This window comes from Mixophyes fleayi, chromosome 6 (genome assembly GCF_038048845.1).
Source record: "Mixophyes fleayi isolate aMixFle1 chromosome 6, aMixFle1.hap1, whole genome shotgun sequence".
Lineage (NCBI taxonomy): Eukaryota > Metazoa > Chordata > Amphibia > Anura > Limnodynastidae > Mixophyes > Mixophyes fleayi.
Window position 1 is genome coordinate 211,291,448 of NC_134407.1, and position 23,116 is coordinate 211,314,563.

A 23,116-nucleotide genomic window follows, 5' to 3' on the forward strand; every position below is an offset into this window, starting at 1 on the left:
TGAGGTTCGGTGAAAGCACCACACAGGTGGGGACCCCTGGGATGGGTTCTAACCATAGTCTGCAGAGAACACGGTGACTGAGTAGACATTAGGAGTAGAGATGCCAGGGCAACTGGAAGACTGGAGAAGGATTCTTGGACGGATTCTTCAGAGACATAATATATCAGAAATGCGGAGGATAAAGGAGGCAGAAATGTACCACAGGAACAGGTAAGGAAGGCAGGGTCAGACTGGGGTATCAGTGAGCACAGTGAGGCAGATTTCAATACAACGTAATGCAGGTACAGCAGGACTAGAGCCAGCAAAAGGCTAAATAACTTAGCCGGCAACATTATGCTAGAAAGAGAAACGCTCTGGCATCCTAGACGTGCACAGAAAGGAGAGAAGACAGGTTATGTGACTGCATTTATAAGGTCATGATGTGCATGCACATGACCTAATTATGGTGGGCAACACCAGTAGCAGCGGTTGCTACCAGAAAGGGCAGTACACCATGGCACAAGCAAGAATCCGGCAGACCAGTCTGCTGGATGCCAGCAACCAAACCGGTAAGTCCGACACGTGATAAGAGACAGGGTGCTAGACAGATCTGTACTGATTTAAGGCCACTTCAGAACAAAGTCCCGTTGAACACTTTTGAAAACAGCAGTTGGGTGCAGGCACACTTTAAATCTGGGAGAACTGCAGTTTGCACAAGAAGGGTGGAAAAACCGCCAATAGAGGAGTGCAGGAAGCTGATCCATGTCTAGAATAAGTGGTTGATTGCAGTTATTTTGACCAAAGGCTGTGCTGCCAAATATTAACTCTAAGGTGTCAATAATTTTTTCAGTGCCATTTCTTTTCAGTTTCTAACTTAAATGGATATATGGTATTAAATTCAAAATTTAAAAACAAAGGCTCTATATATTAACTGATAGGGTTAAATCTACCCTGCATCTTGTGAACACTCAAAATCTGCCATGCACTTAAGCTACACAGGCGTCTATCTCTATAATCTGCAGTGCAGGTTTGCCTTCCCCTGTCGTCTGCTTGGAACACTTTAATATAAAAACCCTCACGGGCCATGCATTCAAGGCCAGTGATAGCATTTGGCACACGTTTTTGACTCCTGTCCCTGCACCAGATCCTGTTTCAATATTTACCTGATTTCTGTACTGCACCATACAGATTTGATGGTTCTGGCCGTGCTCAATCTGGACACTTGAAAACCGGTTCCTTCATTCAGTTTGTTTGTTCCTGGTATTGCTTCAGTTGTCCCCTGGCTTCTGGACTGTATCTACCCAGAATCCCCAGACATGGACTGTGGTCATTATTCCTTCCTCTCCAGCAGGGCTTCACAGTTATCGTTGGACTCATTCATTGAACATTTGCTTCAGCTTCGCTACCAAAAACATTAGATACTACCTAACTTTGCCTAAAGACTGTATAACCTTGCACCAGACATATCTTCATCGTGATCTTCATCATCATATATTTATATAGCACCAGCAAATTCCGCAGTGCTTTACAATTGAGAACAAACACAGTAATAAAACAATACTGAGTAATACAGACAGAGAGGTAAGAGGTCTAGTTCATATTTTACATTGCTTCAGACTGTAATATGCTGCATAATTCCTGTCTACCTTGTGCCTAATTCATTATTAAAGCATTACTGCGGAAATTGTGTTTAATTCCTCTCTATATTTTAACTCAATAAACTCCATATTGCTTGTAACTACAACATACCTGGAAACTTTTGTGATTTCCTAACACTGTGGAGACTAAATACTGTTAATTTCACCTTATGTTTAGAGGAAATTGTGTTATTTAAAAACAGTGCAAGACTGCCAATATTTGTATCCACAACTGTACATATCTAATGTTCACAGGAAATACAAAAGAGTAGTATCGAAACTATATGAATTTATAATACTCCCCTCTTTTGCACTGTAAGAGGGTATCTATACTTCTTATGCAATTGAGCAATATAATTTATATACTCCAAACCTCCCATGAAAGAGAATTAGAATTTGTATGTGGGTAAAATTTTGTTTTATTTATGAATTAATCCATCAACATTAATAAATAGTGGATATTTAGCTGTGTTCACCTGAATGAAATATGTCACCTCCAGTCTTTTAATAAATCCATGGTATAAATGCAATTGGTGAGATATTTGCACTTTAGTGTCGTCAGTTTGCTGTTTATTGCAATCAGTGTGTTCTATGCCCAGCAGCAGGTCGTATACATCAACATGAGGATATAGGAAATCTTTAACACAGCAAACTTCTGATAATAGTCAAAGCCCTGTAGACGTTAAAAGGGACCTCCAATTTAATTAAATACTGTGCGTGTACACTGTAAGTATAGATGTCATACGATAAGATGGCTTCCAATGTGCTGCTATTGCTCAAAAAGGAGAATCATTTGACATTGCTGGCTTCTATGAATAAATAATGGTGAAATAATAAAAGCTTCAGCGTAAAAAGAAGAAACATCTTAGAATTTACTGAAAAATTTTTTTTTTATTGTTTCACTCATACAGGTCCTCTTCATTATAACATGGAAATGAGAATATCAAATGTTCAGGTTTTAAATTAATGACTCACGATTTTGTGAATGCAGGCCAATGATAACACGTTTTGTGTTAAAACAAACACCACAATTAGCTCTATTGGGGCAGATTCAATTAGCTGCAATGTTCCAGAGAACATTGCGGCTGCACATTTGTACTATTCGTACGGTAAATATATCCGCTCATTTTTGGCTCACAGCTCTATGAGGCGCAAGCAAAAACGAGCGGATATTTCACTAAAAAAAATACACGCGAGGTGTCTTCACGGCCGTTCTGGAGACACATCGCAGGTATTTTTTTTTCGAATTGAATCATCCCCATAGTTTTCTGGATAAAAAAGCAAATATTTTGTTCACTTATGTACAAACATTGGAGAGTGTAAAATATTTACTGCGCTGCAAATATATGGTATTTCCTACTGTATGTAAGTGTGTAATTATTAATCTGAGTTACTGAATAATGTTCTTCACTGCAAAGTATTTTTTCTCATTTGTGAATAATCTGAAAATAAAAAAAGGATTTAACTTAAGGACATATTTTCATTCAACAGAAAAAAAGATGTTTCTCAACTGTGAACTTTCAGATGATTAACAAGATTTGAACTACTAGTAAAACATTTCCCACATTCAGAACAAGAATATGGTTTCTCTCCTGTGTGGATTCGCTGGTGCCTAGCAAGCTCTGAGCTAATGATAAAACACTTTCCACATTCACAGCAAGAAAATGGTTTCTCCCCTGTGTGAATCCTTTGATGTACAACAAGATGAGCTTTTCTGTTAAAACATTTCCCACATTCAGAGCAAAAATATGGCTTCTCTCCTGTGTGAATTCTCTGATGTCTAACAAGATCTGAGTTAATGTTAAAAGATTTTCCACATTCAGAACAGGAATATGGTTTCTCTCCTGTGTGAATTCTTTGATGTATAGAAAGATTTGTGCTACTCTTAAAAAATTTCCTGCATTCTGGACAAGAATATAGCTTCTCTCCTGTGTGAACTCTCTGATGTTTAACAAGATCTGAGTTACTGTTAAAACGTTTTGCGCATTCAGAGCAAGAATATGGTTTCTCCCCTGTGTGAATCCTCTGATGTATAACAAGATGTGAGTTACTAATAAAGCATTTACCACAATCAGGACAAGAATATGGTTTCTCTCCTGTGTGGCTCCTCTGGTGTACAACAAAATTTGAGTTACAATTAAAACATTTTCCACATTCGGAGCAAACATATGGTTTCTCACCTGTGTGAACTCTTTGGTGCTTAACCAGATCAGAATTCCTGATAAAACTTTTTCCACATTCAGAGCAAGAAAAAGGTTTCTCTCCTGTGTGAATCTTTTTATGCACAAGAAGATCTGAGTTACTGGTAAAACACTTCCCACATTCAGAACAAGAATATGGTTTCTCTCCTGTGTGAGTCCTCCGATGTATGACAAGATTTGCATTACTGGTAAAGCATTTCCCACATTCAAAGCAAGAATATGGTTTCTCTAATGACTGATCTTTATGATGATTTTTACTTTGTTCCACACTACAATTCAATATAGCCTGTATATGATCTGTGGGTGGATAAATGTCAGTGTGTGGTAGATTTCCTTCTTCACTTGAGACTGATTCCTCGTTAATATGAGTAAATGTGTATTGCGTGTGATTGTTCAGTGTACAAATATCAGTGTGTAGGAGATGGTCTTCTTCAAATGAGAGCGATTCCTCTTTAATATGAGTAGATGCATGATGTTTACGATCTGTGGGTGTATAAATGTCAGTATTGAGATTTCCCTCTTCACATAAGACTGATTCCTCCTTAATAAGAAAGGATGTATATGGTGTATGATCTGCGGGTGTATATATGTTAGTGTCATTGAGATTTCCTTCTTCACATAAGACTGATTCCTGCTTAATATGAAAGGATGTGTATTGTGTATGATCTGCAGTTGTATAAATGTCAGTGAGTGTGAGATTTCTTTTTTCAAATGAGAATGATTCCTCCTTCATACGAGTAGACATATACTGTGTATGACCTGTGGGTGTATAAATGTGGATATTGGTGAGGTTTCCTTCGTCACATGAAGTTGGTTTGTCCCTAACATTCTCCAGACAGTTGATGTTTTTTTCTTTTGTTGATGAATATTTTGCAGTCTGGATATTTACAATAATGCTGTTATCCTTGCTCATACAATCCAGTGAAGAAAAAGGGGCATTGGATACTCCAGCTATAGTTGTATCCTTAGTGAAATCTGTTGAAGAGAAAATCACTGCAGTTATACGACAAAAGCTGGGATAATAAAGATGAAAAGGACTACTAGGAATGGCATTCTTGCACAAAACATTTTATATACTATGATTACATTGGATACCACGGCTGTAAAGGGGTAAGAAGTACAGACTTTACCAGTAATTCTTAATTTGTACGGAGGGACTCACTAGAGAACAAAGCCTTCATTTTAGAAGAAGCCTCAAGTCAATGAGGAAGACACACAAACTAAGGGGGAAAAGTTATGGGGGTGGACACAGAGCCATACGGGGAAAGGTAAAAGATATGCATCTGCTTTTAAAAGGAGACATACCTAAATAGACATATGTATACTTATAAAAGAAATGCATAAAAATAAGACATACATTCTAAATGCTAAAATATCTGTACACAGCAGAATAATAAAAAAAGCATTACTAAACAGAATTCCATGTCCCCTTTAAACACGCCAGTCAGTGCATGGTTTTGCGCAGGATCACATGGTATAAGAGATATCAGTCCTGTGTATTGATCTTGTTAAGCGTTGATAAGGAAAGTGTAGGCATTCAATTGGTAACCCACAGCTTGAATGAATCTATAATTTTGTTTTTTAGATAAAGGCATATTTCTGAATTATTCTCAGAAATTCTCACACAGATATGAATTACACTATTTCCTCCGTATCTATATGTTCAATTATCCTCAAGGCTTGTACATCGGAATCTGAGCAAACCAGAAACAAAGCCATACATGTTCTTCCCCTTCCTAAGAATGCTTTCCTACAATACTTTGTATTAATAAAAAAAAAGCACCAAATACCTTTATTTAATACAGAAGGCATAAGATGAATTCCATCTGCTGGGTTTAGTCAGTATATTATTATATACTAATTTGTCATTATATAATATAACTTTAGTAAAGTCTTTGAATATTCATGTATGACACTTTACAAAAGTCATTGTAGAACTCTCTGTAATTTCTGTTTGATTATAGCCTTTATTGCAATAAAGTTTCTTACAGTTAATGATATTGAGGCATCTGATGAGATAATTCTTTAACAGCGTCTTGGTGGTAGCTTAGGGTGGGATGTGGAGTGAGACTCAGGACCAAAAAAGTGGTGAACTGTTTTTCATATTCTACTAAAAGGCACCATACTGTAATGAATTTTTCCTCATCACAAGTAGATTGCAAAGTACATAGTAACTGTGATTTCGACTTCTGGGGGTGTATTTACTAAACGGCAGGTTTGAAAAAGTGGAGATATTGCCTATAGCAACCAATCTGATTCTAACTGTCATTTTGTAGAATGTACTAAATAAATGGAAGCTAGAATCTGATTGGTTGCTATAGGCAACATCTCCACTTGTTGAAACCCGCAGTTTAGCAAATATACCCCCTGGGGGTAAATGTATCATACCCCGGTTTTGTCAAACTTCCCTTTACAAGGCAGCGCCGCTTTAAATTTAAGCTGCGAAGATGCCAAACTCGCGGGAGTTGACAAAACCGGGGTATGATACATTTACCCCCTGGTCTCCATCTGTATCTTTGAATATTCAAATGGCCTCTGTGTTTTTGTTGCTAAACTCACCATAGTTGCAGAATCATAAGTCAGGTAGATTTGTGTTTCTTACAGACTGAGTTGATTTGAGGTAGATTAGTTTACCATTGTTGCGGGTTCATAGGTCAGGGGGGTAATACTGTGACCTTATAGACTGTAAGTCAGAACTGTCAGCTTGCAGGGGTTACATGGAACATAGGGTGGAGAAGGGGGGGGGGGGGGTGATTCATGCTACCTTACAGACCATAAGCTTAATATTGGTTGTGGATATATATGTAAGAGAGACATGTTGATATTGTATTGCCCAGAATTGCTGCAGTTATAATTGTTGTTTGTTATCTGTATTTCATTATCAAAAGTAAAAATAGTATTTGGGAGATGTGAATTGTCAGGTGGGTTCCCAATGGAAAGATAATGAGTATTCTGTGGCATATCTGGGTTGAAGTATATGAGAAAATGGAATGAATTACCAGTGGTTAGGTGATAGGTTTCAAAAACACATGTGGACAAAAGACTTATGCGGTATGGCCGGAAGCCCGCAACAGAGCAAAAAAAGATAATCACTTTTACGTGCACAAATCTGATGGCAATAATAGCACTGCCCAGAGCTACATGCGTGAGCACATCTGCAACCTCACTTCTGGATTCATCAGCCCATTTCTCTTAGATCCTGTCCTTCAAGATCTAAGTGTCATAGGTCGGTGCTTTCGACCTCAGCCACTAGCTTGGAACCAGGCTTCCTCCATAAAGGGGTGACATGATCTAGGTCATCCCTTCCCCCATACTTTTTATAGTGATATAATGCTAGCTAATTACAACACTATCACAAGGGATCCTACAATGCTAAGCTGCAGATAAGGTCAATAAGACACACACTCTAAGTGAAAATAAATCATTTTGCATGGCTGTTGCGATGAAGCAAGGTGTTCAGACCGCCCAACCATGAGGTACCGTACTTCTCACAAGGCACAAGGACTGTCCAGTTACTTTTACTCCTATGTTCCCCAGATGTCCCCGAATGTTGTAGGAGGTAGGTACCAGACACTTATAATAAAAGTCCACACAGGACCTATTCGCATAAAAACAGCTCCTCTCCATGGTGTTTAACGTTCATTGTTAAATTATATGTATTATTGTAAAACACACCTTGCCCACATATAACGTTATATAATGTAATGATGCTTATATCTGTGTGTGTGATTAAAATTGTCAATTCTGTGTGATTTCCTATTCAACATCTTCCCCTCAAACATAGAAATTGTGCACAATTCTCCATACCCCGATTACCTCCTGCAGCAAGGACAGCGCATTCCTTTGTTTACAAAATCTGTAAAAGGACATAGTGGAGGAGAGGGGCTACTGGTGACCCAGGAGAATTGGAGCAAAGTTTGCAACAAGGTGTTAACAGTATGGGGATGTAGCTCACCTCTCCCCAGCTATCAAGGTTGTCAGTGTATTGTTCCCTGTGTGTACAGACCTGGAGGAGTCGATCCTGGCCGGGGGTCGTAGAAGGTGACAGACAGTATGCGTTTCGCTAAACCAGTCTCTTAGAGATAACACCCTGCAAAGGAACCAAGAGCCATTGCATCCTCACATCCTCCTCCAGGGGACCAGAACATGGTAAAATAATACAATCAGTACTGGTACGCAAGTCTTTGCACCAGTGTGTCTGCCAAAAGCAAGGTGACACCTGGGTTGGACCATTATCACAGCAGGTATTAGGACGATGAAAAACCTGGGGAGAAGCGACTCCAAAGCTTCCAATCAGCGGTAAACCACTGCCTCTTTGCACAGTAGTAATGTTATGGTTTACATAGTGTTTCAATGTGCTGTTTATACTGTAACTATTATTATTAAATAAAATACTGTTATAGTTACATTTGGTTACCTTCCAAAGTGCGTCAAAAGCTATGTAACAGTAACAGTGTGCCATGACCCTCGACTTTTTACCTATGCAGAGATATCCCGGCGACTTAACCTTTGCCTCCACCAAATGTCGCAACCCTGGAGCGCAAACAGTGGCTATTTACTTGTAGATCAGCGGAGAGTGTTTCCAGAAATTACTGATGATTTCTCCTCCATGTTACAGGTCTGCACTTCAGCCAAATTTCCTTGGCCACTTAGTGCTGTTTACTTTGGTAAATAGCTTAATAAAGAAGTATTTTTTTTTTATTTAAAATAAGTCATCAGAAAGAGCTATAGCACTTTTAAAAACTAATTGACTATGTACTAAGAAACGAACATACCAAAATGGGGAAGAAACATATACATGCCACAACTAAAAGAGAGCCAACACTGGGGTACAAAGATTGGAGACAACATCTTGGACATTATCGGTCTTCAATCTGTATGCTGGCAGCAAAGCAGCCTTCCAGTAGAGGCGTCACCCCGCTTTTGGTGGACACAGACCAATGCAAGGAATTCCTTTGGTAAAGAGCCTGGAGTATGTTGATCTGGTTCTCTCATCTCCAATTCTGTGTCGTAACAGTTTAGCAGGAGTTGGTATACCTAGCCAGATTTGCCAAATGACCCCTTGGGTATACAAGAGACGCGAGCATTCCCAGCAGTAGGGACTGCCCTCTTGGGACAAAGGGAAACTAAGAGGTGTATAACAGTCTGTAATAAAGAAATACTGGTCTTCTTCATTGCACCAGACTCAAGTGCACCATGTTTCAAATGTGTGGTTAGACTCATGTGCTAGTGATGATTAATGGTCAGACTTTACTCTATGGACATAGAACCCAGCAATGTCCTTTCTCTGTTGCTGTATGAGACTCCCCGATCCATCATGCTCCCACTGTACACATGTAAGTGTATTTATGCACAAACTGATATCTCCTATATACACATACAGGACTGTGATTAACCCTCCGCTTACCCAGTGATGAAAGGGGCCAGTGATTCTCCATCATCATGTCCTTGGATAAACCTCTCACTCAGCAGGTGAATGACAACGTATACAAGACTCTCACAGTCACCTGATCTGACGGCTCAATCTAAAAACAGAGACATTTTTTCTAAAGCACATTGTTACAAAAATAGAAGCCAATGGGATAATTCTCATATTAAAGATGTTATAAATAAAACCTAATCTAATATATAAATGTCTAGTGGCGTGTGTTAGTGTGTGTGTAAAAAAAAAAACCAAGCTGCAGCGCCACCTGCTGGGCGGAGTTATACACTGACCTACTAAATTCTTAGTGTGTGTGGAAAAAAAAATTCAGAAAGGGCTGAAATTTGGTATACTAAGATGTTTTTAATTTGTTAATTTAATTTGTTAATTGTTAAAAGTGTTTATAAAGATTTAAAAAATATATATATTTCTTGAAGCAGAAGTGACAGTGGGGAGTGGTTGGTGGTTGCCGGGGGTGACAGTGGGGAGTGGTTGGTGGTTGAGGCCTGGGCTATGGCCCAAATGCATGACAAGAACCATTTTAACACCTTAAGTAGCTTGATTTGACTAGAATGCATAAGTATCATGCACGGGTTAACTTGTATGTATATAATTATCCATCTACATTGTGGCTGTTGAGTCCAGAGAAAAAAGCAAATCTTCCTTAAGGAAGAGGCACAAATTGGCATATGTATTTGGTTGCACAAGGCGATGAGATGAACCTACATCAACAAATTTACCCAGAGTCAATGGTGTATCCCCATTTTTACCGCTTTCATTTAAAGGTGCAAAAGTCTCCTAATTTAATAAATATATAAGATTGGAAAACAATAATCCCATCTTGCTAACCAGAGTAGAATACATCTGGTGAAAAATAACATAATGACGCTTTCCAGGGAAACAGAGGTTTCTCCTGTATTATAAGTAGTAAGGTATAAGACAAAAATAAATAACATGTATAATAATAATTATAAATCTTTATTGCACAGCCTAAAACAAGGAGGCAAAGCAGAAATCAATAAGACCTTCATAACCCCATTAAGGTGAAACCGTGATGGGTAAATTATTCTCTGGAGTGTGTCTTTAATAAATGGACTTTTAAATACCATCTGCCATATGTGTATACCTGTCGTAGCAACAGCTAAATAATATCATCTAGTGATTGTCTCCTGACACAGGTTTCCTCTGCCAATATGACAAAATCTATATGAAACAGCTCGATATACTGCTAATTGATTCATTTTATACTGGAACTATTATTGATTACGTCTCGGTTACTCTTACATATTCTGTGTAGCTAGTGTTTGGTAAGTGTGTCTTAACGACAAGTTTGTATTCAGAATTATATATAGCATAGTTAGAGTTACACATGAGCTGGAGAGGAGGAGACAACTCTAGAAGAAGACAGCATCCTACACTCTCCTGTGTATTCCAGTTACTTCCATTTCATGCACCTGTCTGCACACTCCTTTTTAAACAGTTTCTAGACCAGGCTTCCTAAACCGCTGTATGACAATGTTCTTACCATTATTTTTCTTGCTGTTTGTGACCTTACCTCACATTCATTCTCGTTTTATATTATTCATCACAATTTACTAATAACCTTTACACTTTCTCATGCATGCTTTCCCTTACACTATATGTCACTCCTGCTTAGTGATCTATAACAGCCCCTCCTCTTCCCTGTACGCACTGATTCAGCTATTCTTATCCAATACCTCTACTCTCATCTCTCCCGTCTTCTCTCTCACACCACCTCCATGCACACATTTCTCCACCCCCCTGTATCGCCAACATATCAGCTCTTCCCTTCCTTTATTACTTCCCCTGTATGTAGCTTCAAATGCTCTTCTCCCTGCACCCTCACTGCCCAGTCTACGCCAACTGGAGCTACCCTGCTACCCAGATCTCTCTCTCCCTGGTCCTCTGTCTCACCCACCTCCTCATCCTGGCCACATCTCTCCCAGCCCCCACTATCTGCTCACGTTCCTCCTTTCACCACAGCACTTGCCTCCAACCTAATTTTCATCGCTCCACTATCTCACCTCCCTTGCTGCTCTCTCCTTCTCCCACATTACTTGACCAGGTGAACAAGGTGGTGGTGGAGAAGGCTTCCTACTATCCCTTTTTTGTATCTTCAGTGTCATCCCCCTGAGTCCTCCCTCTCTTCTTTATAGTCCATAGTAGAAGTCTCTTTTCCTTGACAATTTCACCACCTGGCTTTCTCACTACATTTCCCCTGACCTACCCACTCTTATTCCAAGGGACCTTGACATGTCCCACCCATTGCGATGGACACTCCCGGGTTCCCCGATCTCTGCACTTCCTCCAGCTTTTCAAACTCTACCTGACCACAACCTCCTTTCCTTCTACCTTATCTCACCTCCTGAGCCCAAAGACACCTAAATGCCTTGACTCCTCTCATATTTCTGCCCTAGTGCTGTAACCAAAATGAGGTCTTCCCTAGATAAAGAAATATAGCCCATTACATGTTGGAGCCAATTAATGGGCCTGCAATAATTGTGTGAATGTAAATGTGGATGAAGCTGGTCTGAAACCATAAAGAATCCTTTGCAGGGAACTTCCAGGGACCAAAAGCGAATGCAGATTATATAACGGATTGTTACTACTACTTCTACTATTAAGAACAATATTTTCTCATGCAATATTTTTAATAGCGTTGATCTAGTACCGGTTCTAATACTAAATTTGGAGCATACCACATCCATTAGGAACGAGTTTTATTTTTACTATCTTGTATGCAATGTTATTACAAAAATAAACTCACATGTATAGTTTGGCTAATAAGTGTTCAGCTCTTACTTGAAGCTCTAACCAATGTCACTCCAGCTTTTGTCACTACCAGCCTGTGACTTCTAGTTCCACAAGTAGAGCTGGAGAGCCTTTCCCTGCTCCAATTTTCCAATTACTATCCACTCTAAATTATTGCCTTGTATGATGGAAAAACCCTTATAAATGTATGTGTAACTTAGATCCAGCAATAAGCGTTGTGCATGACATGTGTATGTGACATTACAACTATAATAAACCCAATTACCTGATGTTAGTCCCAATTAGAGCAGCTGCATTGTCTCCTATGTTCCTTATCAATGAATGTTGTAAGGACAGAACTGCCCAGGACACGCCCCTTCTACTGAATGTCACGTGACGACCAATCTATGACTCCACTGCGGTACGGACACTCCAGTATAAACACATGAGGCACCATTTTCTTGTAGTTCAGGTTTCCGGCAGATGGGACATAAACTGACACCTAGAATCTGTCTGAATGCTCCACTTATATTTTATGTCAGCTGGTAAATAGGAAAGGGAACATCGTGTATAGAAATATCTCCCCGGCCACCTAGTCCTAATCACTAGTGCTGGTTAGTCATATTACATGTAATAGTGCAGTAAAACCAGTGAACAGTCCAGGTGAGCGGCGGACATTTTCCTGTGGTCCTCCAGAGCAATATAAACGTTATAGTCCTACAATCAGAATCTAAGTGATAAATCACTGCAAATCCCAGAAACATCTGCTTTATATTTAGAAAACTACAATTCCCAGCAGCCCTTACAATGTCTACAGGACTACAACTACCAGAAATATTATTATTAGTGATAAGGTAATGCTCTGTCTGCTGATTATGTCACAGTCAGCAATACAGATTTCTGAAGTCTTGACAACACCCTTTCTATAAGAGCTGGCATTTACCAAAACTGCTGGCACATGCATCAACCAGGGCACATCAGGAAATGTAGAAGATTGCGTTACTATATTAACCAGGGCTGCCATTGTTTAGTTCCATTCTTTATGGCTCAATGAACAAACTCTTGCTATATATTTATTGTTATAGAAATTTTAATATGTATTTTTTTTTATCTCATTGATTTTTTCACTAGCAGAGAAACGGACAGGTCTCCAGAGGAACTGCTGCAAGGTTGCTGGTATTGGGGACCAGCTCTTTTACTACTTATGCCCTATATTGTCTCAGAATGTCTCATATACTCCCATTTGCAACCATATAACGCCAGAGTACTCACCTCAACACAATGCACTTACCCACCTCCTGTATATCATGTTGTGAGGCATTGCTGGTATACAGCAGCTGTCATTGGTTACAACTGCTTTTCATTATGATTTCTGATTTGTCGGACTTTGCTATAAACAATCAGCCTGCAGCTAGTGAAAGCACTTTGTTTTTAGATCAGTATTTTCCCATGGAGGTCTAAACCCTTATCTAGAAGTATTTTCCTCCAATAGTTCTCTTCTATTGTGTTTAACATTTGTTGCCTATGGAGAAGTGGGATTCTGTTGAGTACATACTGTGATTTCGGTATGGTGACTACACCTGTCTTTTTTGTTTTTTTATGGACTTGCCAGTAAATATGTAATAAGGTGTTCTCAACAATGTTATACACTGCTTTTCAAACAAGATTGGCCACATTGTAACATACTTTCCTCTGCCAATGTACAGGCTTTATAAACTCTGGTGTCTCCAACACTCCAATATTGTAAGAGCAGAATGACCAGAGGAGATGGCTGCTTGGCTTTGATGATTATTTTATCTGTGCACAAATGGCACCATGTTTTGGGTATTCTGAAAAGCAAAAACTTCAAGCCCTGTACCCACATGAAAGTGAAAATTACATCTTAAATCAAGGTAATGTGCAAGTGAAAAATTGCCCTTTGCCCCATATAAAGGTCTGTCCATTAGTATGATCATGCCAATGCTGAGTGACCTAGCCAGTACAAAGGGCGAAGAGCTCAGGTGATACAACTACTGATGTAAAAATGGTACGATTCAACAAACATTATTGCAAAAGTAGCTATACAATGTAACACAAACATAACTGTAATCCACAATAAAATAAACATTATACAACGTGCTTCTCTCTATAAAATCGACCTATTTCTATCACCACCTTATCTATGTGGCTTCCCTTCATCCACAATTTACCAACTCAGCTGAGATATAAAGTGTCAGCAAAAATGTGAACTTGCAATGCATGCTGGAAACTACGCCAGAAAATGGAAGCACAGAACTTGAGCTTAGTTCCACCCCAATTAAAATCCAAGCGGATCTCAAGATACGTTTCCATCTGAATCCGGATGTAAATACGTTCTGCCTAAACTTGACATGCCGGATGTTAATGTGCAATATAAGGTCACATCAGAACGCATACAAAAAAATGAATATATAAAATAAATGAACAACTCTAAACAGTATAATTGTTAATAAAAATATGGTTGGTTTAAATGTAGTCCGGTGGATTCTGTAAGTATCCTCTAACATCCCCTAAAACAGCTATCCTCACCTGAGGTTAGCAGGGCACTAAGTCCCTATGAGGCACCTGGAGAAAGTATGACAGTCGCTGGCTAACAACTTTGCAGGACTTCCTCAGCTAGCTGATCCCATGGTGAGCTGTAAGTGCTGGTAAGCAGTAGAGTCACTTTTGCCCAAAAAGACACGCATGGGTTACTTTAGGGATGGGACCTGGGCTTAAGTCAGCTATTTTTATGGCTCAATAATGGGATGTCCACTGTTCTTCATTATTCAGTTTTAGCCAGACTTCCCAGGGCTCCTCTCCTCAAGGTGTCTGCTGCAATCCAAAGACTTGGAGGAGACTTAGGGTCCATCCTCTATGATACAGGTACCCAATTCAGCGGGGTACCTGTATCATAAAGATACCCCGCTGGATTGGCTACCAGCCCCACAAAGGCCACACCATCATGGGATCCGGACCAGTCTTAAAAGAGGGAGCTTGCCTGTTCTACCTTAAAATTCAGACAGGCTGAGTAGGAGTTACAGCTCCTGTTGGACTAGTCCAGGATCGTGCCAAAGATAGGATTTGCCAAGCCTCCGCAGACTTCTGTGGATCGGTCAAAAGCAGGAGGACATTGCTCCTCTGGGCTTGGCTCTTGCCTTTTTGGCAAACAGTGTGGCTTAGTGGCCATTAACTGTATTTTCAATATAAAATGAAGGTATGTTTCCAGTTGCATTCGCCTAATGATTCTGTACTGACTGAGGCAACAGGTATCCCAAGCTAGTGCATAAGGCAATGGAGCTGTGGAGGAAGGTGACATGGTCTGATGAATCATCCTTCCCCATCTTCTCGACAAATGTACAAGTGCACATATGGCGCCAACCAAAAGAACTCTACAGCCATAAGTGCATGTTTCCAACAGTGAGGAATTCTGGTGAGTCCGTAATGTTGTGGGGTGCATTTTTTTGCCCTGGTTTGGGTGTAGTCTGTCCCTTAGAAGGCAAGACCAATGCTAATTGGTGGTACTGCACATTTTTCACCACCACCACCAATCAATCTGTTAAGTGACTTTCTTAGACTTATTGCCATGGGGTCATACAGATTGTTCAGGCCACATGTGGTGGCCCAGTGCCCTATTAAGAAATATACAGGGATTTTAGTTCCCCGCTACTTGTATTTGAGTGTATGATGTTCTCCCTTAGTTCTCCCTCCTTAGTTAAATTTAAAAAAAAAACAAAAAAAATATAATGATAAATTAAAAAAAAAAAAAAAGATAAATCTAAACTAAATAAAAAACGCAAATGTTTCTGCCCCTAGATCTCCCAGAAAAAAGGGGTTTAGTCCACCTTACCATAATTGCATCAAATATATGGAACAGTGTTACTCTGTGGTGATATGTTTTTTTAAAATGCAAACCAAGGTGTAGTAGCACACCTTAAGCACCAATAACATGCTAAACACAATAGGAAATACATGTATTACAAACTATGCAAAATCCCTATGCAAGAAAATCTAGGATTTGATATAGCGAGCCGTAACAATGGAGCACCTTTCCATACATCTGATGAAATAAGGTTACACAGAGCTGCTCCCTCTGTTTCTGTGTATTCAATGTAGTCCCAGGGTTGTGATCATCATGTATGCAAATGCCCAGAGATAGGTAAGTTCACTGTTCCAGCAATAGACTGTTAGTGTAGTTACCCATCTTTGAGGTCACTTTGTTGTGAAAGATGGGAATTCATAAATTCATCAAACTTTGCACATCATCTTTATTCAAAAATCCTATTGTACTTTATATGTTCTGTTATTAAAGTATCACTATACACAGATGACCCAGATAAATACTTTTCAGGGACTTTTTCTGGGATGTCTCTAGTAGCAATTTACTTATGAATATGTAGAAATGAAAAAAGATCTGTTCATGTAGGATTTACAATAAGATGTTTCCTTATTTCTTCCTATATACTTTGCAGTGTATAAGGAATTTAATAGTGTACCTTAAAGGGAAGCCATGACAAATCTTTCTTTGACTAGCTTTACATGTGGAAATTGAGACTTCTCTTCCTAATAACTCCTATCATATAGTAGTGTGCCCCTACTGGAACTGTGGCTATCATGTATATGGCCAAATTGTACACAGATCCAGTCACTCAGCAATCAGGCCAAAAGATTTAATCTTAACATCCGAGTTCACAGCTCTTCATATAACATGGAAAATAGCAGAGAAGACAGATCAATGCAGTGCCGATGACAGGTTTGGAGAAATACTGTTTATTACAATTTACCCAAGATAAAACATTTGACCAAGATACAACTAGCTTTTCACATATGTAAAGCTTTGTGAATTCTCTGATGTACACGAAGATTTGATTTTTGTGTAAAACATTTCCCACAGTTGGAACATTGAAACGGCTTCTCACCTGTATGCATTCTTTGATGTTGAAGGAGATGCGATTTCCGTGCAAAACATTTCCCACAATTAGAACATGCAAACGGCTTCTCACCTGTGTGAGTTCTTAGATGTTTAACAAGAAACGATTTATATGCAAAACTTTTTTCACAATAAGAACAGGAAAATGGCTTGTCACCTGTGTGATGTTTTTGATGTTGAAAAAGATTTGATTTCACTGCAAAACATTTCCCACATTCAGAACAGGAAAATGGCTTCTCACCTGTGTGGGTTCTCTGATGTCGCATAAGATCTGTCTTACATGCAAATCCTTTCCCACATTCAGGACATGGAAGCCTTTTATAATCTTTAGCCAGTATAACTCTATTATGTATAACAATATCCGAGTTATTCAGAAAACCATCTCCATGCGTAGTGTGATCAGTTGATTTGTCTGCATTGTGATGTACAATATGAATATTTTTGGAAATGATGTTTTCTCCTTGAGAATCTTGATTGTTGTCTTCTAATTCTGGAGATAAAACTGGCTGCCCTTCCGAGATATTACTTCTGTTCTGTTTATCTGTTAAGTATAAAATAATTTTAGGCGATTTAAATGTTGCAAATAGAAAGGAAAAAAAAACACAATAAAAACCATTGACAGTCCCCCTTGGCAGCTACAATGCAGACCTTACTGCCACAACTTAGTTGGTCCCCACAGACAAGATTTGCGGTCACATTGCACAGATCTCATTGTCCGTGTCACTGTGGAAATTACCAGACCCAACAGGCTGCCACACTGCACATATACCCTTGTCAACCATATAGAAGCTGTGACAATTAGCAGGACGTCTACAAGGGGGTGGTATCACAGAAGCAGGTGGGGGGGGGGGGTCCCTTGATTAGAATGTCAAACACAGAACTCTGATGATCCAAATAACTTATTATATTTTAATGCTCAGTAAGCAAAAAAAAAAAACTAGTTACCATTAAACAGTTCAAACTTACATACATAGGACAGCATCTGTTAGAAGAACCAAGGGATAACATAGCAAATGCTTTCCCAGCTGTTGTCATTGAATGGCATCACTGCGCACCTTTACTCTGCTTTAAGGTGGGTCCAATAATTGTACACAACTGATCCCACACAGACAGTTAGTGAGACTCAAGGTGTATGTGCTAAACTTTGTAAAGCGACTCCTAACCAAGAGTATAGCACATTATTTATTAAAGCGCAGCGTTTCCTGGATTCATACCACCACATTCTCAAGGGCAATAAGTACAATAAACAAAAAAGTATTAACACCACAAAGTTTAGGTCAAGAGAGCATCACATGATCAGGAGTGAAACTGCAATCATGGGATTGGGCTACATTTAGAATTTCTTTAGCAGTCCTGTGACCCCTCCTTATAAACAGGGAGCTGCTATTATGATATTATTAAATTATGCAACTTAGATTGTGACCAGAACCAACCTTAAAACTGTTGAAAGCTACACAATGACATTTAGTAACAACATCAATTGTTAGCACAATGTAGCTTTCTTTTTTCTTGCCTCAACAATTGAAATCATGCTAGTGAAGCAATTGAGTAGGCATATAAAAGATAATAATTGGAAAAAAAAAATTGAAAGGGGCTTTCAATATAAATTTTACTAAACCCTCTCCCATCCCAATATTAGTACTTTGATGGTGGTTGCAGAAGAGGCACCCAACCATTCATTCACAATATTTAGTAGGGTCCTGGCACTTCAGCACTGCCCGTAGCAGGGAGAATTCATCATAGAGCCTCGAACCAAAAGCCTTAGAGCCAATATGTTTAATCCCCCCCTGCTATGTAGAGAGCTGCACAGCATCAATGGTGATAGACAAATGTCCTGGCTATATATGAATGTTAGGAACCTTCTGCAAACAGCGAATGGTGGGGGTCTCAAAGGAGAGAACTCCATGAAAGTACAAATCTTGTGGTGGGAGCGGTTTAAGTAAAATAAATACTTATAGTGAATGTATCAGCCAAACATTAAGTTCTGGTAAAACTCGTAGTGTGAAGAACAGCCATAATATTCAAAGACAGCCACGTGTGAGACCCACATTCCTATCTCGTTGGCCGTATTGTCAGTACAATGACTTCACAGGGGACTACCTCCTGGTTTAGGCCTAGGTCCTTGCTTGGGATAACTGAATCAGATATGCCATGCAAGGTGTTACTAATAGTTTCATGCTGAATCTAATATAGGGGACACCTGTAGTAAAAAAAAATATAAAAAACAACAAACAGTGAAAAATGCATTAAATTATTAACCTGTTAATCGTGTTTCCTTCAGTCTTTCCAGGGCAGCTGCTACTATAGGTATAATCATACTACTTGCTGAAGGCTAGATTGAAAATAACTTTGGAGTCTTTTCCGCAGCATTACACACCACATATAATAAGAAAATACCAAACAGAGTATAATGACACCAAAGAATAATGATAAAAAACAAAGATCAGGAAGCAGGCTACCATGGAGGGGACATTAGGAAACACAATTAACAGCTAATCATTTTCAGATTTCCATTTTATCCCTCCATGGCAGACACTACCATGGAGTCTGTACCCAAGCAGTTAAATTCACTCCTCGGTTGGGTAACTACAGCTTGCAATGCTTGTTTGCCAAATTCGGCCTCTGCTGAAGCCTCTACATTAAAGTCCATATTGTTTTACAAAAGGTATGGCAGGAGCTCCATCCTGCTGCAATACATAGCTCCTCTGTTGTGGCCTGAGCTTTCTCTGCCCACAAAGAAGCTATGGCCATAGTAGAGTAGGTTTTCAGAATAGCGGAATACTGTTTCCCCTTGACCACGTATGCTTTGACAATACCATTAGTAGTTAGTGCTCTCACTAAGGTGTGCAAAACCCTTTCCTTATAGGATTGGGGACAAGGCAACAGCCAATTCCCGATTAATATCAAACTTAGAAACCATTTTTGGAAATAAATGAGAATAAGTTCTAAAATCATGCTATCCTAGGATATGTTTAAATAAGGCTCTATACAGCATGAAACTCCCCAATTTTCCTAGCTAGTGACTGCCACTACTTTATGGGTTACCCACCTAAGGTAAACCTCCTGTCGGGGTTCAAACGAATCCTCTAAGACAAGATTCATACCCTAGGAAGCTACCAGGTGGTTACCCGGGTCCAAAATGCTTAGCTGCCTGCAGACACCGTGCTATAAACCTGTTCTGTAAGAAGGATCTCAGTGCTGAGACTTGAAGAGAATAGAGAGACAACTAATTGTCTTGTAAGAAATCCAGAATCCTTGCTTTCTGTGCTAATATTGGAAATTTGCTTTTCTCAAGGCGCCAAAAGGAAAACTTCTTACAGACTATTGGTTTATTCAGGGCAGTATGAATAATCCCCTCTGAGAAGATTGCTTTGCACATTTAGCCGTTTAACCTGCACATGCTGAGTCCCATATTCTGGGAGGTGGGGATGACTGATTGTCCCTTGTGATAGGACATTTGACCCAACAGGCAACGGACAGGCTCTTCAAATGCTTTATTTAGCGCCTGGGAGAACCTTCCTTTTCTTGGACAAAACGTTAACATTGCAACCACATCCGTATTTTTCCTGCTTGATTTTTGTTAGACGTTTTTGTATTAGACAAGAACTCCACCTCATGAAAACTGCTCCTTCTTTTCAGTAAAAGAAAATCCCTGTGAAAAGGAAGGATAGTTATGCAATTCTTAGATTGGGAATATACTTTAGCCAATAAACTCTTAAAACTACTGCCTGAGATAAGGTTGTGGCTGAAGAACAAAATCTAAACAGACCTCAGAGAAGTCTACAGCCCTCTGCGTCTTTTCTTTTGTTCTTAACAGTAGAGCTTATCACCTTTCCAAATTTCATTCTACAGGCTACCCCTCCATACTCTGAGTGTTCAAGCCACTGAAAATGCCGCTCCTTAAATAATATGCACATTAGACCATTCTCCATTTTCCTAATGATAGGGTACGAGAGGACCCCTCTTCTCTTGTGGAATATAGTTCTATTGAAGAGTCAATTTTTGGAACTGTGTTCCAGGTATCTGCTACTTGCTCGAGAAGAATACATCTTATGAAGGCACTTAAAGCTACCTTGCCTGAAGTCTGTTAGTTCCCACGGTTTACTAATCCGGTCTTCACTTACCTGGTGAACATGAAGTGTTTTTAATTTTAGCCTCCAAAAATTGTCCTGTGATAGCAGGAGTGTCAGACTTTTCCACAATATTCATAGTATTCCTCATATCCTTGATCAGGGTGTAAATAACAACAGTATTAGAGGTAGATATACTCAGGTGAACCAGAAGAACTGGAAGAAGCTCCTTCCCCACGGTCCTCAAGATCAAGATTTAGCTGATATTTAGAACGTTTTAACAATTGGAGGGTTTTTAAATCCTCCTTAGTATTAAATGTCCTCTCCATTACTTTTTCATTTGTTTTCAGACTTCTGTACACTGTTCACACGGTTGGGCCTGGTTTTTGTGAATAGTCCACAGGCAGTGCAGAATTGTATTACCACTTTTTAACTTTGGCAATTTTTTTTTATCCGATTTCCAAAGATCGGACCCAGGACCAAAAAAAAAAAAAAAAAAAGGGAAGATAAGCTAAAAAGGAAAATCAGAAAATTCAGAAAATCAAGCCCCTCCATAGAGCATGCCGATGTCCCTGTAGCCCAGCAAAGAGATGCCAATTTTAATTCCAGCAGACCCAGCCTTCTGGACCCTCCATGGGACTGTACGTGGATGCAGAGCCATTTCACCTCTGTCTTGTACTGGGACCAGCCGCCATCCTTACCAGGCAGGGACTCCCACCTCTGCATAAGTCCTAAGTCGGAAACAAAGCTGAGCCAGGAGCTGCATGCCTCCAGCTAAGCAGGAAAGAAGTCATTGGAGAGAAAGAGGAGGTGGCCTTATGTTTCCGATGCAAACTTCTTTCCCGTCTAGCCTTCAGAAAGTATCATCCTATAGTAGCGGCTGCCTTCGGATGAATATATGGAAATTAAATAAAATTTTTAAAAAATGAAATAAAATTCATGGATGTTTCTACCTCTTTAGCGTCCAGCAATAGGGGTTTAGTCCATATTACCCTAGCTGCATTACACATATGCTGTGACATGGTTTATTATATAGTAAACCAAGATGCCACAGCACTCTAAGTACTAAAAACATACTGATCACAACAGGAAATAGATGTATAAAGAAAACAAGCAACATCCCTATTTAATAATATCTAGGGTTTGATAAAGCCATTTACAGCAGAGGAGCACTTTTCCATACACTTGATGAAATAAGGTTGTACAGACCAGATCCCTCTGAGGGTTGTAACCCTTATCAGATTGGCCCAGCACCCATCCTTCTCTCCAGAGGTATTTAAACTAGTGCAGCATATAAACCAGGGTCCTACTAGCATGATCTGCAGCATGTATGCTAATGCCACAGAGAGGGAAGAATTATATTACATAGCAGCGGTGCTATTAGATGTAATATAACATTTCCTATTATACGTAGTATGTTCTTAGTGCTTACAGTGAGCTCCTGTATGTACTTCTACCACTATCTACCATCAGACCTTCAGTAATATACAGGGCCGGATTAACCCGAGGTCTAACTGGGCTATAGCCCAGGGGCCTCGGGCATCCAGGGGGCCCTTCAAACTCCTCAGCAGCATTATTGATCGGTCGGGGGCGGGGGCGCTCCCGGCCCGATCAATGCTGCTGAGCACGGTCAGTACAGTCCTCCGTCCCGGCGCTCTGTAGTCTGCTTACTGAGGAGATCTCGCTAGAGTTCATGAACTCTCGCGAGATCTCCTCAGTAAGGAGCTTACAGCGCGTCGGGACGGAGGACTGCACTGACAGGTAAGTGCTTGGGGGGGTCCTCGCGGGGGCGGACGGTTCACATTGGGGGCCTCGTGGGGAATGGAGGGCCCCTTAGCCCAGGGGCCTCTATTCCCTTAATCCGGCCCTGGTAATATACACAATCTAGGTATCGCTATACTCCATTGAACCTCAAATACATTTCAATTAAGTTCTTGGGATAGCTCTATATCCTTACACAGTTAAAAGTTTTCTTGAGAAAATTAATTAATTAAAAAACAAAAAAAAGGTCTAATCATGTATGATTAACCAAAGCGTAATTATGCATTTCCTTTTTTTCTATTTCTAAGTACTTAGGGAGCATTTTACATATGGAAATGGAGAATTGT

The 23,116-nt window shown here is 39.7% G+C and overlaps 1 protein-coding gene across 2 annotated transcripts in view; it reads right to left on the reverse strand.

Moving 5' to 3' along the window:
* Positions 1-2,487: 2,487 nt before the first annotated feature.
* The window catches only part of LOC142159859 (uncharacterized), a 40,898-nt gene continuing 20,269 nt past the window's right edge, over positions 2,488-23,116 (reverse strand). The window contains exons 8-10 of one of the 2 annotated variants that reach the window (XM_075214684.1): positions 16,845-17,479; positions 16,564-16,567; positions 2,488-4,045 (exon numbers count right to left, since the gene is read on the reverse strand). In XM_075214684.1, the coding sequence (XP_075070785.1) occupies positions 3,123-4,045; positions 16,564-16,567; positions 16,845-17,479 (1,562 nt within the window). In that variant the 3' untranslated portion in view covers positions 2,488-3,122. Of the gene's footprint in view, positions 4,793-9,224; positions 9,343-12,297; positions 12,425-16,563; positions 16,568-16,844; positions 17,480-23,116 lie in introns of those variants that run through there. The other variant, XM_075214683.1, reaches the window with a different exon arrangement.